Source organism: Candoia aspera, chromosome 1, assembly GCF_035149785.1.
Source record: "Candoia aspera isolate rCanAsp1 chromosome 1, rCanAsp1.hap2, whole genome shotgun sequence".
Lineage (NCBI taxonomy): Eukaryota > Metazoa > Chordata > Lepidosauria > Squamata > Boidae > Candoia > Candoia aspera.
The window spans coordinates 4,013,267-4,029,049 of record NC_086153.1 but is presented as its reverse complement, the minus strand read 5'-3'; the positions used below and the strand labels follow the sequence as shown (position 1 = coordinate 4,029,049).

The window sequence follows — 15,783 nt, the reverse complement described above, 5'->3', positions numbered from 1 at the left end:
CGAATCTGATTGTGCTACACGTCCTCCTCCTTCGTGTGCCCATGTGAATTAGGGAGGTGTCTGCCTGATTCACTTCTGAATGTTATCTCACTGTTCTGGACTGAAAAAACGTTTCAGCCCCTTTTGCCTGGGTAACAGTTCCTGCCTATTTCTGTCAAGGTCTTCTTCCTTATTCTCTCCAGCTTCCTAACAAATATGCTTGCGGTGGTGGGGACCTCAAATATTTATTTTGTTGTTGTTGTTTATTCGTTCAGTTGCTTCCGACTCTTCGTGACTTCATGGACCAGCCTACGCCAGAGCTTCCTGTCGGTCGTCAACACCCCCAGCTCCCCCAGGGACGAGTCCGTCACCTCTAGAATATCATCCATCCATCTTGCCCTTGGTCGGCCCCTCTTCCTTTTGCCCTCCACTCTCCCCAGCATCAGCGTCTTCTCCAGGGTGTCCTGTCTTCTCATGATGTGGCCAAAGTACTTCAGTTTTGCCTTTAATATCATTCCCTCAAGTGAGCAGTCTGGCTTTATTTCCTGGAGGATGGACTGGTTGGATCTTCTTGCAGTCCAAGGCACTCTCAGGATTTTCCTCCAGCGCCTCAGTTCAAAAGCATCCATCTTCCTTCGCTCAGCCTTCCTTATGGTCCAGCTCTCGCAGCCATATGTTACTACGGGGAACACCATTGCTTTAACTATGCGGACCTTTGTTGTCAGCGTGACGTCTCTGGCCTTAACTATTTTATCGAGGTTTGTCATTGCTCTTCTCCCAAGGATTAAGCGTCTTCTGATTTCCTGACTGCAGTCAGCATCTGCAGTAATCTTTGCACCTAGGAATACAAAGTCTTTCACTGCTTCTACATTTTCTCCCTCTATTTGCCAGTTATCCATCAAGCTGGTTGCTATAATCTTGGTTTTTTTGAGGTTTAGCTGCAAGCCAGCTCTTGCACTTTCTTCTTTCACCTTCATCATAAGGCTCCTCAGTTCCTCTTTGCTTTCACCCATCAAAGTGGTATCATCTGCATATCTGAGATTGTTAATGTTTCTTCCAGCGATTTTAACTCCAGCCTTGGATTCCTCAAGCCCAGCATGTCGCATGATGTGTTCTGCGTACAAGTTGAATAGGTAGGGTGAGAGTATACAACCCTGCTGTACTCCTTTCCCAATCTTAAACCAAATATTTATTTACAAGAATGATAAAGCCTATTCTAGCATTACTTCTTGTTCCTAGTCAAGGTGGCTCAGGGTAGGACTCTGTATTCTTGTGGTCCGGGGAAGCCACCTTCATCAAGGAGTGAATTCAAAAGGGAAGTGTTTATTTGGTTTCTGTGAGGTGAATCTCCAATCTTGTTAATCGCCAGAAGCCATGTGTGAATGCCAAGACCAACAAGGTTTGCAAATTCTGGGTTAAGATGCCTACGAAGGGACATCTTTATTTCAGCTTCTTCGTCATTGTGGGTTTTGTTGCCTGAGCAGCATCAGTACTGAAGCAAACACCCTTTTGCGAGGAAAGAATGATTTCCTCAAACTCAACTAAGAACACAAGAATGCCAAAAATCCACACAAATGGATTTCTTTTCTAGGGCCAAAAGGTGGTATTATCTCAGAAAGTCACTGCTTCACTTGCAAATTTGGTTCAGCTTCACAATGGAAATGCAACATTGCTTGAGAATGATATAGATGGCTTAAATGCTTTCACCTTCCTCAGAGCTGCTCATTTTTAACTCTTCTGGGGACCACTTCAGACTTTACCAAAAAATAAAAATAAACCTGAAGCCGGTTTCTAAGCATTATAACCGAGCCATTACTGTAGGAAAGGTTGCATTATTTATAAAACACCAGAACTGCTCAGCATAAATATTAAAAATGGAACAGTTCCTATCCCCAAGTTTACCACTGAAAAACCAAAAGACCAAAAGATAAGTAAATTCAGAAACCGACGTTGTAGCTCCAAAGAGCCTTATACGATGGCCACTCAAGATACTTCTCAGACTGTGAAACCCAAAGACATAAGCTACCGCAAGGTAGAACAAACTTACACACCGTACGTACTTATCTGATCTCAAAACAACAGAACAAGTGAAAGAAGAGGACACACCTTCAGAGGGAGACCCTGATTTCTGAACCCACAGAATCAGATGCAATCTCAGACTTCTATCAGTCAAGACTGTCTCAAGAGAAAAACAGGGCAAGACCTTTGCCTGACAGAATCATTATAAATTAAAGTTAGAAGATGCATGAGACCCAGTGTGGTGCAGTGGTTAGAAACCAGGAGACCACAAGTTCTAGTCCCGCTTGGGGCACAAAGCCAGTTGGGTGATGTTCGGCCTGTCACTTCTTCTCGGTCCCAAGAAGAAGACAAGGGCAAACCACTTCTAAAAGGTATGTCCAAGAAAACTGCAGGGACTTCTCCATGTAGTCACCAAGGGTCAAGACTGACTTGAAGGCAACGAGATCCGGATTGGTCTAGTGGTGAAGGTGCTGGATTAGAAGCCAGGAGACCATGAGTTCTAGTCCCGCTTGGGGCACAAAACCAGTCGGGTGACGTTGGGCCAGTCACTTCTTCTCGGTCCCAAGAAGAAGACAAGGGCAAACCACTTCTAAAAAATGTGCAGGGAAACTGCAGGGACTTCTCCATGTAGCCACCAAGGGTCAAGACTGACTTGAAGGATACCCCTGCCTCACATATTTCATAAAGTGCAACCTAAATGAGATGAGATGTAGGGCCACCGTGCAGAAGTCACCAGGACCAGTCAGTTATGTACACGGCAGCCTTTCTCAGCCTTTTGACCCTGGAGGAACCCTTGAAATATTTTCCAGGCCTGTTAGATGCATTGTTCTTAAAAGAATGAAGCTTGCCTCTTTAATGTGAAGTTAACCGAATTTGAAATCATTTTTAAAATAAATTGTGATCTCCCAGGGAACCCTTAGTGACCTCTTGCAGAACCCTAAGATTTCACGGAACCCGGGCTGAGAAACCCTGGAGTAGAATGGGCCAACCAAGAAAGATATCAGCACAACAGCCCTGTGTTCAAAAGTGCTAATGTTGATTTTTAATTTTGGGAAGTATTGAACTGAAACGGCGAAGACCTTGCACACAACCCTTTGGAAGCCTCACCAACTGGACCCTGTTCAAGGTTTGCATGGGGTGAAAAGAGAGAGGTGGTCTCACAAAACCTGGAAACCCACAAGGAGACGCTGCCACCTCCAAGCTCTCTTGCAGAAACCAACCGAGCGTGCAACTCCTAAAAATGAACAGTGTGCAGAAATAATAACGCTTACTTGTACTGACTTTCTACATCACCTAATCAGATTTGTTAATAACATTCCAACTGTAACAACAGCCTGGCCACAGCAAAACACGTTTTTTTTCCCCTGGCTCATCTATTTCTGTCCATAAAGATCCTTGTCAGCTTTACTTTCGCACTCACAGGGCCTCTTCAAAGTGCTAATTGGTGCTTTTGGCATTGTGCATATCAAGTTAAAGGAAACAGCCCTAATCAGGATAATCTAATTTGCTACAGATAAAATGCTGTTACTATTAGAGCTTGCAAGAGATTTTGCTTTCCCAGCTTGCAAAGCAGAGGAACCGCTATGTGCTGCGGGGAGAATTTCAAGAGAATCGCCCACCGTTCTGGGACATTCCTCAAAATGCTGTCCACTTTCCAACCTCCTGAGGAACATATTCCGTTCCTCAGAGCTGTTACTTCCTTGCCTTGCCCTTATGAACAATGACAACTGCGTAAAAGTCGCCTTGGTGGTTTTCCTCTCTTTCACAGTTCAGCAAATGTCATTCAGGTGGAAGAAGGAAATCAGCCGGTTTCCAAGCCAGCCCTGTTCGCTCCAGGACCCATGGAGACATTCCAGCTACTGCGCTCTGAATCAAAGGTAAAAAGATTCTCATTAACTCTCATTCTCATTAAACTTAACTGAAACAGGTTCAGATCTTCCTTCCTGTTTGCGTTTCTTTTATATTATTTTTGTTTGCAAAGCACACGCACACACACTGCAGCCGTAAGAGCAACGTCAACCAGGTGCCTCCAGATGTGTTAGGTGATAACACCCGTGTGTCACCATGGCCAACCGCATCAGCCGGGGATGATGGAAGTTAGAGGCTAATCCATCTAGAGAGCGGGCTAGGCAATCCAATCCTAAAACAAGTTTCTAATTTCTTCCTCGGCTTCTTTTAACTTTCTTCTGATTCTCTCAAAGATACACTTTTTACATGAAGCAGATGTCCATATCTATTTTCTGAATAAATGTCTCACTTTATCTGGCTTTTTAAAAATCTGCTTTTTTTCTGTTCTTTCCTGAATACTGATTTCTTTGCTTTTGACAATGAAACACTGTTTCAGTTCCACCTTGTGCATGGACTGTTTACTTAGTGGTCCTTTTCTACCTATATATACTCTATTATCGTTGATTCCCAACCTTGGCCATTTTAAGATGTGTGGACTTCAATTCCCAGAAGTCCCCAGCCAGCATGGATTCTGGGAGTTGAAGTCCACCCACCTTAATGCATGGAATTCTGGGAGTTGAAGTCCACCCACCTTATAGCATGGAATTCTGGGAGTTGAAGTCCATCCACCTTATAGCATGGAATTCTGGGAGTTGAAGTCCACCCACCTTATAGCATGGAATTCTGGGAGTTGAAGTCCACCCACCTTATAGCATGGAATTCTGGGAGTTGAAGTCCACCCACCTTATAGCATGGAATTCTGGGAGTTGAAGTCCATCCACCTTATAGCATGGAATTCTGGGAGTTGAAGTCCACCCACCTTATAGCATGGAATTCTGGGAGTTGAAGTTCACCCACCTTATAGCATGGGATTCTGGGAGTTGAAGTCCACCCACCTTAAAGCATGGAATTCTGGGAGTTGAAGTCCACCCACCTTATAGCATGGAATTCTGGGAGTTGAAGTCCACCCACCTTATAGCATGGAATTCTGGGAGTTGAAGTTCACCCACCTTATAGCATGGGATTCTGGGAGTTGAAGTCCACCCACCTTAAAGCATGGAATTCTGGGAGTTGAAGTCCACCCACCTTATAGCATGGAATTCTGGGAGTTGAAGTCCACTCACCTTAAAGCATGGAATTCTGGGAGTTGAAGTCCACCCATCTTAAAGTTGCCACGGTTGGGAAACACTGCTCTCTCTCTCTTTCCTTTTCTACACTGCAGATCTTTTTCAGCTCTCTCTCTCCAAGGGCTGTACCATATTGCCTTTTGTACCTGACGGAGCCACCTCCCATTTTATTACACCCTTTCAAGAAAACCTGGTCCCATTACCTCTCTTCACTCCCTGATACAAGGCTTCTTGACCTCTTTTCCAAATTTCCTCTGAATCAGCCTTCCTCAAATGCTTTTCTTCAACTGGATCAGGGTTCCTATCCTCCCCAGCCCACGTGGATATGGCTGTGCCAGTGGATGGATGGGACCTTCTAGCACTTCTTGAGGGCCCCCCCGTTGAGAGGGCATTTCTGCTTGGCTTTTGAGCAGGACCTGAGGGCCACCTTCCTTTTGGTGACAGCCCGTCTTCTCTCTTCCCATCAAGTCCATCCCTGATTTCCTCCCTCTTTCCTCCCTTCCTGCTTCCTTCTTTCAAAACAGCAGCCTTTTTCAGGAAGGAAAAATAAAGCCCAACTGATCACCTCGTAGACAATGGCTTGTTTCTGAACTAGCTCGGTTCCTGTTTACATCACTGAAAGGTTTTGTGTTTGCTTCTAACGCTGGCAAAACATTTGGGACACGGCTCGCTCTCCATGCCAGAAGATGATCTGCCAGAGCTGTTGCTTTTCTCCAAGTCTTAGGACTGTATTCTTTTACAGAGGCCTGGATGTCTTCTATTCATCTTGAATAAACAGTCCTAAATCATATGCTCCAGCAACTGGTTGGATTCTTTCCCCCTCTCATTTATCCATCTGTTGAAGAGACTCCCCCAGAAATCATTCAACCGGTTTCAGTTGGTTACCAAGGGAGTGCTGGAGTCATACAAAACTTTCTTCAATAGACACCGATTATAAACAGGCAAAGTAAGAGCTGGCTGGAAAACCAACATAAGATGCATTCATTTTCCTAGATCCACCATCTCTCTTGTTCAGCAAAGGTGCAAATGAATCTCCCTCCATTGAGGGTGAAAGAAGTCCAATCAAAGCACCCTACGTCTTAACCCTGGGGGAGGTTTGCCTCAAATTAATTTTAAAAGGAAGAGGTCTATCTTTTTATGAGTTTGCAACCGAATGCTGATCTCCACAATCAAGATAGCAGAAAGTCTAAAAAACAGAATCTTAAATTATTGATAGCTCCATAGCCTGAAAGAAAGAGGACGTTCATTCTCTGCCTCACTTTGGTGATAAAAGCAAGCGGTGGTATTAGCAATGGAAAGGCAAGCTTTAAAAAAAAATACGGCAAATTTTTAATCAACTTATTTATTTTATCAATCATGACCTCCTTCCATCTTGGAACCTGCTTTTATTTGGACCAGACTCAAGTTGCTATTTAATTGATTGTTAGTGTTATGGTCTATCAAGTCCACCCAGCTCCTGGGGACTATATAGACAGTTTTTCTTGGCAATATTTTCGGAAGTAGTTTGCCCTTGTCTGCTTCTTCCTAGGGCTGAGAGAGAGGGATTGGCCCAAGGTCAACCAGTTGGCTTTGTGCCTCAGGTAGGACTAAAACCCGCGGTCTCCCTGTTTCTAATCCAGCACCATTCCCACTAGATCAAACCAGCTCTCTATTTAATCAATTACTGACCCACAAAAGGAACTTTTCACTGAGCGGAGAGAGATTTCTCATTTCTTTAATAGAAAAAGGGAAGCTTGCATTTATCGCTGTGGACTTCCAATGTGTTAAGACACATAATAAGTGCCTGGTGGATAACTACATTTAATGCTGCTGAGGGGAGATTCTATGCATCAATAGTCCAACTCTACATCTTTAAAGGCAATTTTTCACATTAGTCTTCAATTATCCTTTGTGCCAGTAGGCAGTTGTCTATAAAGATTTATTTCATCACCGCAAATCAGACATTCCACTGCAAATTTCCTCAGCAAGACTCTAATTTTCAAGGGGAAGCTTACAGGGAAAAGTCGAAGTGGGGGCAATTAACAGAAAGTAGAAAGTCCACCTCAGCATGTTTTATATGGCATTCAGTTGAGTCAATTACAATAAGGACGAGTATTATAATACCAGACTATCCTATAGTGTCCTGGCTTATACATAGTGCTAAGTCTAAAGACTGGTTGAACAAACCACAATAGCTGGTTTCAGACATCACACAGCGCCAAATAAATAAACTAGCCTTCAATAAGATTTAATTCTAAGCCGACAGACATATAATTCCACCAGCCAGCACGCATACAATGCCACCAGAGATCAAATCTTGAAGAGATGGTCAAGATATAAACATCTCCAAAGTAGAAACAGCACTAAGAATGGATGAACATTGGACTGTGAAAACATTAATACATTCTGTCTTTAGTTGCCTGGCATTATATTCTTCATATAGTAGAAATCTAAGTTCCCTTTCTTTATATTCAACATCTAGTCCCTGAATTTGCTCGTCTACAAAATGGACCTATTAAAAATTGTTTTAATAAGCGCAAGTCTTCTTTTATAACAGAGAGAGAGACCATTCTTGGTTAGAATAGACCAAGTCTGTTCTGCACAGTGAGTAAAAGCATTTCTTATTTATATGATTAAGTAGGAAGGACGACTTCTTTTAGAAGAGCAGCAGATTTTCTGTTAAAAACGTCGGAGAACAAAGCTGGAACTAATGTTGAGGCAAGGAATGTGCAATCGAAATGAAGTGTTATGAATTTTATTTCTAGAAACCTCTCTTGCATATGTTCATTTAAAATCAAACCCAGGGAGGAAAGAAAAAAAATTGGAAACTGTGCACATTCACCAGCAGGAGTGCAAGGAACATCCATCTTGTAGACCCCAGATGAGTCAGAAAAAGAAGTGGAGGTCTGTGAGATATTTTTCCAATAGTTCAGTGGCTTTGCAAGAAGAGTTGGTTATCAATGTCACACGTGGTCCTCAACCCTGTCAAAGTTTATCACTTCTTCTCCTTCTCTCTGCTTTAGGTTACTCTGTCCTGCCCTCAGTATCTGACTGAACACAGCAAAAGCTTGCTAGTTGTCTCGGGTGCTTTGCTGGTTTGCGGGAGGAAGCCCCATGGCACACCCATTTCTCATGTGTCCTTAGTTCACTCTTGGTTTTGCTGGGAAGGCCTGCAACGTGGCTGCAGGGGAACGTTCCAGAAATGGGGAGCAGTCATTCATTCATGTCTTGTTTTGCAAAGAAAGCTCAGGTTACCTACAGAGACCATTCGCACTGGTGGTGGTGGTCTTTCTATAATTTCCTAGCATTCCTTCCCTGACCTGCGTTATTTAGTTCAATTAACATTTGTGTCCCCACCACTAGCAAGACTCAAGGCGGTTTACAAATCCACAAAAGCAAAAAGGTATTATTATTAAATTTATATGCGGCCCGACACCCAGCGACTCTATAAGGATTCAATATAAAGCCAACAGAAAGGTCAATATGGAGCACATCATAAGACCCATCCAGTGGGTTGCACTTTCACAATTACTACCCAGAGGCCCCATAGAAACACGACAGCCTTAAGAAATAGAAGCTGCGTGGTTCAGAAATGCTGAAATTTGGGAGCAAAATTGTTCCCAAGCAATGGCTCCCAAGCAGGATGGCCTTTGGATTCCCAACCCTTTCACCTGACGTAGGGTGAGGTCAATATGAAAGTTCCCATCAGGATCTCAATGAAACCAAAGGAACTTGCTTCTGCGTAAGATTTGTGCCTTAAGATGGATCTCGGATAGACAACTTTGGAGGTGTCGTCCTGCTCTTTGGGCACAAATGAGTTAAAAAGGCAAGGAAGGAGATTCAGATTAGATCCTGACAATAAGAGTGGACAACCACGGGACATGGTCTCCCTCCTTTCACTGGAAGGCTTCAAACCGGTGCTGGAGAGCCGGGCTCGTCCGAAATGATTTAGCAGGTCCTCTGTTAAGCAGATGAGGTTGCTCCCAACTCTGTGATGCTACACTGTGATTCTGCAGCTGGCACCACACAGGGGTCCTTCCCAGCAGGTGACCATGTTAGCTGGAGAAAAAGTCGACACATTTGGACGGTACCTTTTTGTGGCAATCGTTAAGCAAACCGAAGAAAATCACGTGGTTCCCCATTGATTTTGCTTGCCAGAAGCTGGCTGGGACAGTAGAAAATGGCAATCATATGACCACGGGACACTGTGATGATCATAAATGTGAACTGGTTGGCAAGCGCCCAAATTATGATCATGTAACTGTGGGGACACTGCAACAGTTGTAAGTGTGAGGACCGGTCATAAGTTGTTTTTTTCAGCACCGTTGTAAGTCTGAACTGTCACTAAATGGATGGTTGTTAAGTGAGGACTAACTGTAATTAACAAAATACACATGCACACGTGCCATAACAACTGGGTTGATGTATCACTCTAGTATGTTTGACTTGGGCTTATGTAAACGCAGCCAATAATTTCAATAAGCCATGATTAAACTAATCATGATTTAGTGCGATACACAAACCCAGTCGGGATGTTTAATCCCTGCACCTCATTTCCTTTCATGCTGAATGCAAGGAATGATGGGCTGGCATTGCCCTCATTTGATAGAAAGGAAGTTTACTTAAACCACGAAGTTGTGGGTAAGTGGTGGTTTAGGTGCTTAACCAGGTTTAACACAGAGATCCATACATACTCCAAATTTCCTTTTGCCTTGCTAACCCAGTTCAAAACACAGAAACAGGGCTGGCAAGAACTGGAAGGTCCCCAAATTACAGTGTCTCAGTAATATAATTTAGGTATAAAACTACCCATCTGCTTATTTTCATACTCATTAATCTCCAGGTAAAGAGACAAATTCAGTTGACAGATGTGTGGCTCTCTGTGCAATGCTTTACATCAGTGTTTCTCAACTCCCAGAATTCCCTAACTGGCCATGCTGGCTGGGGAATTCTGGGAGTTGAAGTCCACACATCTTCAAGCTGCCAAGGTTGAGAAACTGCTTTACATTCTCTCTCATTTTCCCAAATCTCTCTCTTTCCCCCCCCCCAAATATATAGCTACCTTCCCAAAAGGTTGCCATATATTTTAATATATCCTTAGCTAATTCCCCTTAAAACAAGGAAGGCACTCACTGTAATAAAAATTGATAACGGTAAACTAAAAACTCCTTCTGATTATGGTGTTTCACATAACTAAACGGCCACCGCACTGGGCAGAAGGAAGCAACAGAAAAGCTATCTAGAAAAATGCTATCTAGTGCGTATGTGAGAATGCAAAAATGTCATTTCTAAATCCCAGCTCCTCTGCCTTCCTCAAAGGAGGGGTCAGAGTGAAAATCCAACAGGCCTGAGCTGAAAACCCTCTTTTGCCCCTGGGATAGCCTCTGGCGTCTTTTACTGCAATTACCAGCTTAGCCACGGGGACTTCCCCAGCACAATGGGCCTATTTTCAAACAGTCCTTCATCCCTTCCAACCTCTGATCAGCGTTAAAAGGTTTCTGTGCAGGAAAGCCTCACCACCACATCCAAGCCACACAGCCGGAGTGGAAACAGGGAACAAAGCGTCTGGGACTGATTTGGGGTTTGGTCTGCAAGCTTTCCGAACAGGGAATACACCCCATCTGTCAAGTGCCAGGCGCTCTAGATCATCCATAAAACGTGGAGTGGGAAGCCAATTTTATGCACCCAGTTCCACCCAGTACTCTCAGCTCCTGCAGTGGGGAGCACAAATGGCCCCCGAGGGTTATATGGATTATTTTGCTGCCTGGCCGTTTTGTAGCCCATCCATATCATTGGGATTCTCACTCCAGTTCCAGCTAAAGGCTAACAGAGCATCGCCCACCCATCGATGGGAGCATTGTCCACCCCATCGTCCACCCATCAATATACATCAGCCAGGAAGAAACAAGGGCTCCTGGTAGGTCCCCAAGCACCCCTCTCAAATCAATCACTGTCAAATCCACTCTGTGAGCCCCCCACCCCCACCCCAGCCTAATTCATTCCAGCAGGATTTTCCACCCGGCCGGGAAATCTCAGCATATCCTCCCCATCTCCATCAGTCTCCTGGTTTTCAGCAAGGTGTGAGGGAGGCTGCATTCAGATTGGGAGATGCTCCCGTCTGGACATCGCTGGCCAGTTTGGGAAGTAGAGATGTGATCACAGACGCTGGGCCAAAGTGCACACCTTGCGCCAGGTGACGGTTTTATTAGCCACGTTTTATGGGATGACTAACTGCCCGCCGAGCTCTTTTGCACACTAAGCCGTAAAGAGGTACACCACAGTTTACAAATGACAATCTTCGTGCAAATCACCGTATGGGTCTGTGCAGCGTGTGAATGCCACACGAGTTCAGCTTTCCGTTTCCATTTGTTTTTTATGCCTTCTTAAATGTTTTTTATGCCTCTTTGGCAGCCATTGGCCCAACTGCCTATTTAAGACCCAGGACAAATTTCCCCTCCAAGTCCCCATTTCCACCAGCCCTGAACATTTCATGCTCATTAGAAATCCTCCCCCCCCCAAGGATTTTCCTGAAGTATAATCTCCCCTCTCCCATAAACATGGTCTTTTATTTTTTTGCAACCATCCTTCCACCTTCCAGTCACCCTTCCCCACAACTCACGAGCCAGGGAAGTAGGAAAAAAACCTTATAAAGTAGAGGCATCAAATACCAACCCTGACTCATTCATCTCAGGATTATCTACAGAGACAAGACTGTAAATAGGAATCTTTTTTTCAGCACTACTTGGAAACCCCAGGGAGGCAGGAATCTATTCTTTTTTTAAGGTAAGATGCATTGCGTTCTGATAACTAGATTAGAATCCGTGACTTCCAGCAATCCTTTCCAATTAACATCAGTGCTCAATCCAAAAAAATGAAAGGGCAGGAAAGGCACCCTCTTTAAACTAGCCGGGATGCCCTTCCACAGGCAATATCAATTAATTTGCTTCTCTTGGGGGGGATGTGATGCCCTGTCTTGTCACAGTAAAAATAGATCGAAGATGATCAGAAATAAACAGCAATAAAAGCGCTTTGCAAATCAACCCCAAGGTGCCCGATTCATATATGCACGTGAAGATGGGCACATCGATCGCACAGCTGTGACAAGCATGAGCTGAACATTTAAAGATGGGCCGAAAGAAGAAAGACAGGACTTCCTCCATATATTCAAAAGATTTCCGCCTGAAGAGTGGGAGAGATTTTTAGCAGAGGCTTTGAGGGCTATATTACAGCCTGCAAATTCCTTGGGGTATTCTCCGATTTCTGGGCTAAAGCTGCCCGTTTAGTCTTCTATAGCAAGATAACCCTGCACGTCTAGCACATGGCATATTCGCAGGTCCGGTTTCAGCTTTATGAGCAATTCGTGTATTCTGGAGCTGAGCAACGAAGAGCATTGTCCCCCAAGCACTAGATTTCAGTGGGATCAACGCGAGGGGGAGGTGGGGGCATAAAAAGGGGGATTCCCCACCCCCCACATTTTGGAGGTGGAACCAAGCCACGCAGAGAAGCATCTTATTTTTCACCAGACAGACAGACCGGCAGCTGCCCTAAAAACGGTCTAGGGTTGGATGCTAGCCTAAATCAACCTTGGCAAGAAAATAACTGATTTCCAAAGGAGCCCTCCAAGTGCAGGATGGGCCTCGGCTGTTAATCTGTTGCAGAGAAAATGATAAAGAGCTTTGTGCGATTTCTCCCTTGTCCCCCCCTTTGACAAAGAAGTTTTGTTTGCTAGTTCCAGAGACAGACGGATGACGGTAAGTTGGGGGGGGGGAGCTGAGAGGAGAAAGCTGAGAGGGAAGCGTCACTCTGCACATGTTCAGAGCCCCCCTCTCTTTGAAACCTAGCTGCATTTTCTCCCTCCTGCTCTAGAAGATTATTTTTCGGATCCTAAGGCTTTCAGTCCAGGGAGATGCAGATGTAGAAAATAAAACCTTGGGCCCTGCGTGTTTTCCTGCTCTGGAATCTTGCTTTTGTAAGCCGCCTTCTTTCTGTCCTTTTCGAGAAAATGCAGCTAGGTTTCAAAGAGAGCGGGGCTCTGGACATGTGCAGAGTTGAGGAGCCCTGTTCTGGAGGACAGAAGAATTAATGGTACGCTTTGAACGTGGTCGGAGCATTCTTTTCCCTTCTCTGCATACCGCAGAGCCAAGGCAAAAAGGGTATTTCTCCTCCCCCCAACACACTGCACACAAAGACAAGCCCAACTTCTCAGCCCACGCTTGGGAGCTCTTATATTGTTTTCACACGCGCTGCATGTCCCACCCTGCATTCGAAACTAGGGTGGGGTGCGTTCCCAAGAAGTTGGTCCTGAACTCTCCCCACATCATCCTCAAAATATCGTCTGGGCTGGAAATGTCACGCTTTGTTCATTTCACTCCCACTCCCGGGCTGATCTCGGGGAAGGGGGCAGAGACCGAAAAATCATCGTGCTGAGCATCTGTGCGAGAATTCCAGCTTTATTTTCAAGGTGACTGGCAGCAACAATTGCTGCTCCACGTTGCTTCTTTTCTCCCTTTGCACAAAGGCGATCCGGCTGTTGCAGTGCGGGGCCGGTGCTGAACCCCTCCAGAGCCTGGCTAGGGGAGTATGGGAGTCGGAGTCCAACACCTGCAGGCACCCTCTCCAGATAGGGCTGGACCTCCTGGGTGAGCCAGGGGGCTATGGATATTGTAGTCTGTATACCCTGCCAGGCACCGTCTCCAGGTACGGTGGGGTAGAGCTCCCAAGTGGGGGAGCATGGATGTTGTAGTCCAGCACCCTCCCAGGCCACCTCTCCCGAGGCATTGGGCTACTGCGGGAGCATGGGAACCGGGGTCCAACCCCCGACCAGGCGCGCTTCCTCCCCAGCCTGGCAGCAGCCGCGGCGCCTGGGGGCCCTTCCCCAGCCTGCAAGGCGCATGGGAGTTGGAGTCGCCGCCCGCCACCTCCCCCCCCCCGCACTCACTACTTGTAGAGCTGCTGGAGGCAGAGATCCAGGCACTCGCCCTCCACCTCCTCCTCCGTGATGTGCTCCGAGAGCGGCCGGGGCAGCGAGGGCAGCGGCGGCGGGGCGGGCGGGCACGGGCTGGCCGGGCGGGCAGGCGGCGGAGCGGGCGGCGGCGGCGCGGGCTCCGCCGGAGGAGCCTCTTCGGGCTCGGCTTCCCCGGGCGGGCTGCCTCCGTCCTGGCCGGCGCCCTCCTCCTCCTCCTCCTCGTCCCCCCGGGCGGCGGCGGCGGCGGCGGCGGCATCCTCGGCATCCTCCTCCTCCGCTACCTCCTCGGCGGCGGCGGCGGCTTCTCCGTCCCCGCCAGGCGGCGGCTCTTCCCCGGCGGCCCCTCCGTCCCCGTCTCCTTCGGCTGCTCCGCGCCCCGCCGCCGCCGCCGCCGCGCCTTCGCCCGCCGCCCCGCCGCCCGCGGAGGAGGAGGCGGAGGAGGCGGAGGAGGGCGACGCGGGCGCCTCGCTCTCGGCCGCCTCGAAGGGTCCGCGGAACTCGCCCAGGAAAGCCTCCAGGAAGCGGCGGTAGGTCCTCTCCTCCGCGCTGCAGGGGCCGCCCGCGGCCATCGCTCCGCACGCCCGGCCGGCAGCCACCGACGGAGAGCCGGAGAGCGAGAGCGCGCGCGCGCCTGCCCGCCTGCCCGGCCGGCCGGAGTCCCGCCGCGCCCCGCCTCCCTCGCCGCGCCCGGGAAGGAGGGAGGGAGCGCGCGCCCGCGCCGAGCCTGCCTCTTCCCCGCGGGGGGGCTCGCCGCCGCCGCCGCCTCTCTCCCTCCCTCCGGACTCTGGAAAAGCGCCCGCGGGGCAGGAAGCCCCTCCCGAGACAGCCCCCGCCCCCAGCGGCATGGAAGAAAGAAAGAAAGAAAGAAAGAAAGAAAGAAAGAAAGGGAGGGAGGGAGGGAAAGAAAAAAAGGAAGGAAGAAAGAGAGAGGGAGGGAGGGAGGGAGGGAGGAAAAGAAAAAGAAAGAGGGAGGGAGAGAAAGAAAGAGAGAGAGAAAGAAAGAAAGAAAGAAAGAAGGGGGAGGGGAGGGGAGGGGAGGGGAGGGGAGGGGAGGGGAGGGGAGGGGAGGGGAGGAAAGAAAAAAAGAAAGAAAGGAAGGAAGAGAGGGAGGGAAAGAAAGAGGGAGGGAGGGAGGGAGGGAGGGAGGGAGAGAAAGAAAGAAAAAGAAAGAAAGAAAGAAAGAAAGAAAGAAAGAAAATCTCCCGCCCCCAGCCTGGAGCGCTGCTGATGTGCCGGTGGACTCCCGGACCCATCATCCGCAGGCAACAGCGCACCGTTCCCATCGTTGGGAGGGCTCCTGCCTGAGAAAGGGCTGGTCGCTCACCTCTTCTCAGCGGAAAGGCTTACCGCGTTGGCCCCTCAGCCTGGATCAGCGCCCCGCATCTCGGGCAGCCCCGAGAGGGTGCCGCGCCCCTGGGGTGCGGGGCAAGCGGACCCCGGCAGTCTTGCCGAGGCTCAAGGCCCTCTTTCCCCGCCCCGAGTCCTGCGATCAGGTCCGGGGGGCCCCCTCGGTGCATGCTCAGGAATCTGGCGTGGCCCTCCAGCCGATAGAAGTTGCTCTGCCGCGAGCTCCCCCCCACCCCCGCCGCTTCCCCGGGAACCAGAGCGATGCGCCATTAATTAAAGGGCTTTTTTGGGTATTTGGACGGGGAGAACGCAGCCCGTTGAAGCAGCTGCATCTTTCCTGCACACTATTCAGTTTTTCCCGGGTTTACTCCTTTTGAATCCTTTTATTGGCGGCTTGGAAGATACAACATTGGGTAAACT

At 48.0% G+C, this 15,783-nt stretch overlaps 1 protein-coding gene across 1 annotated transcript in view; it reads right to left on the bottom strand.

The window, feature by feature from the left end:
- The window catches only part of PPM1E (protein phosphatase, Mg2+/Mn2+ dependent 1E), a 104,517-nt gene extending 89,861 nt beyond the window's left edge, over positions 1–14,656 (bottom strand). Inside the window, exon 1 of the mRNA XM_063296295.1 lies at positions 13,990–14,656. Coding sequence (XP_063152365.1) covers positions 13,990–14,585 — 596 coding nt within the window. The 5' untranslated portion in view covers positions 14,586–14,656. The remainder of the gene's footprint in view (positions 1–13,989) is intronic.
- Positions 14,657–15,783: the final 1,127 nt, after the last annotated feature.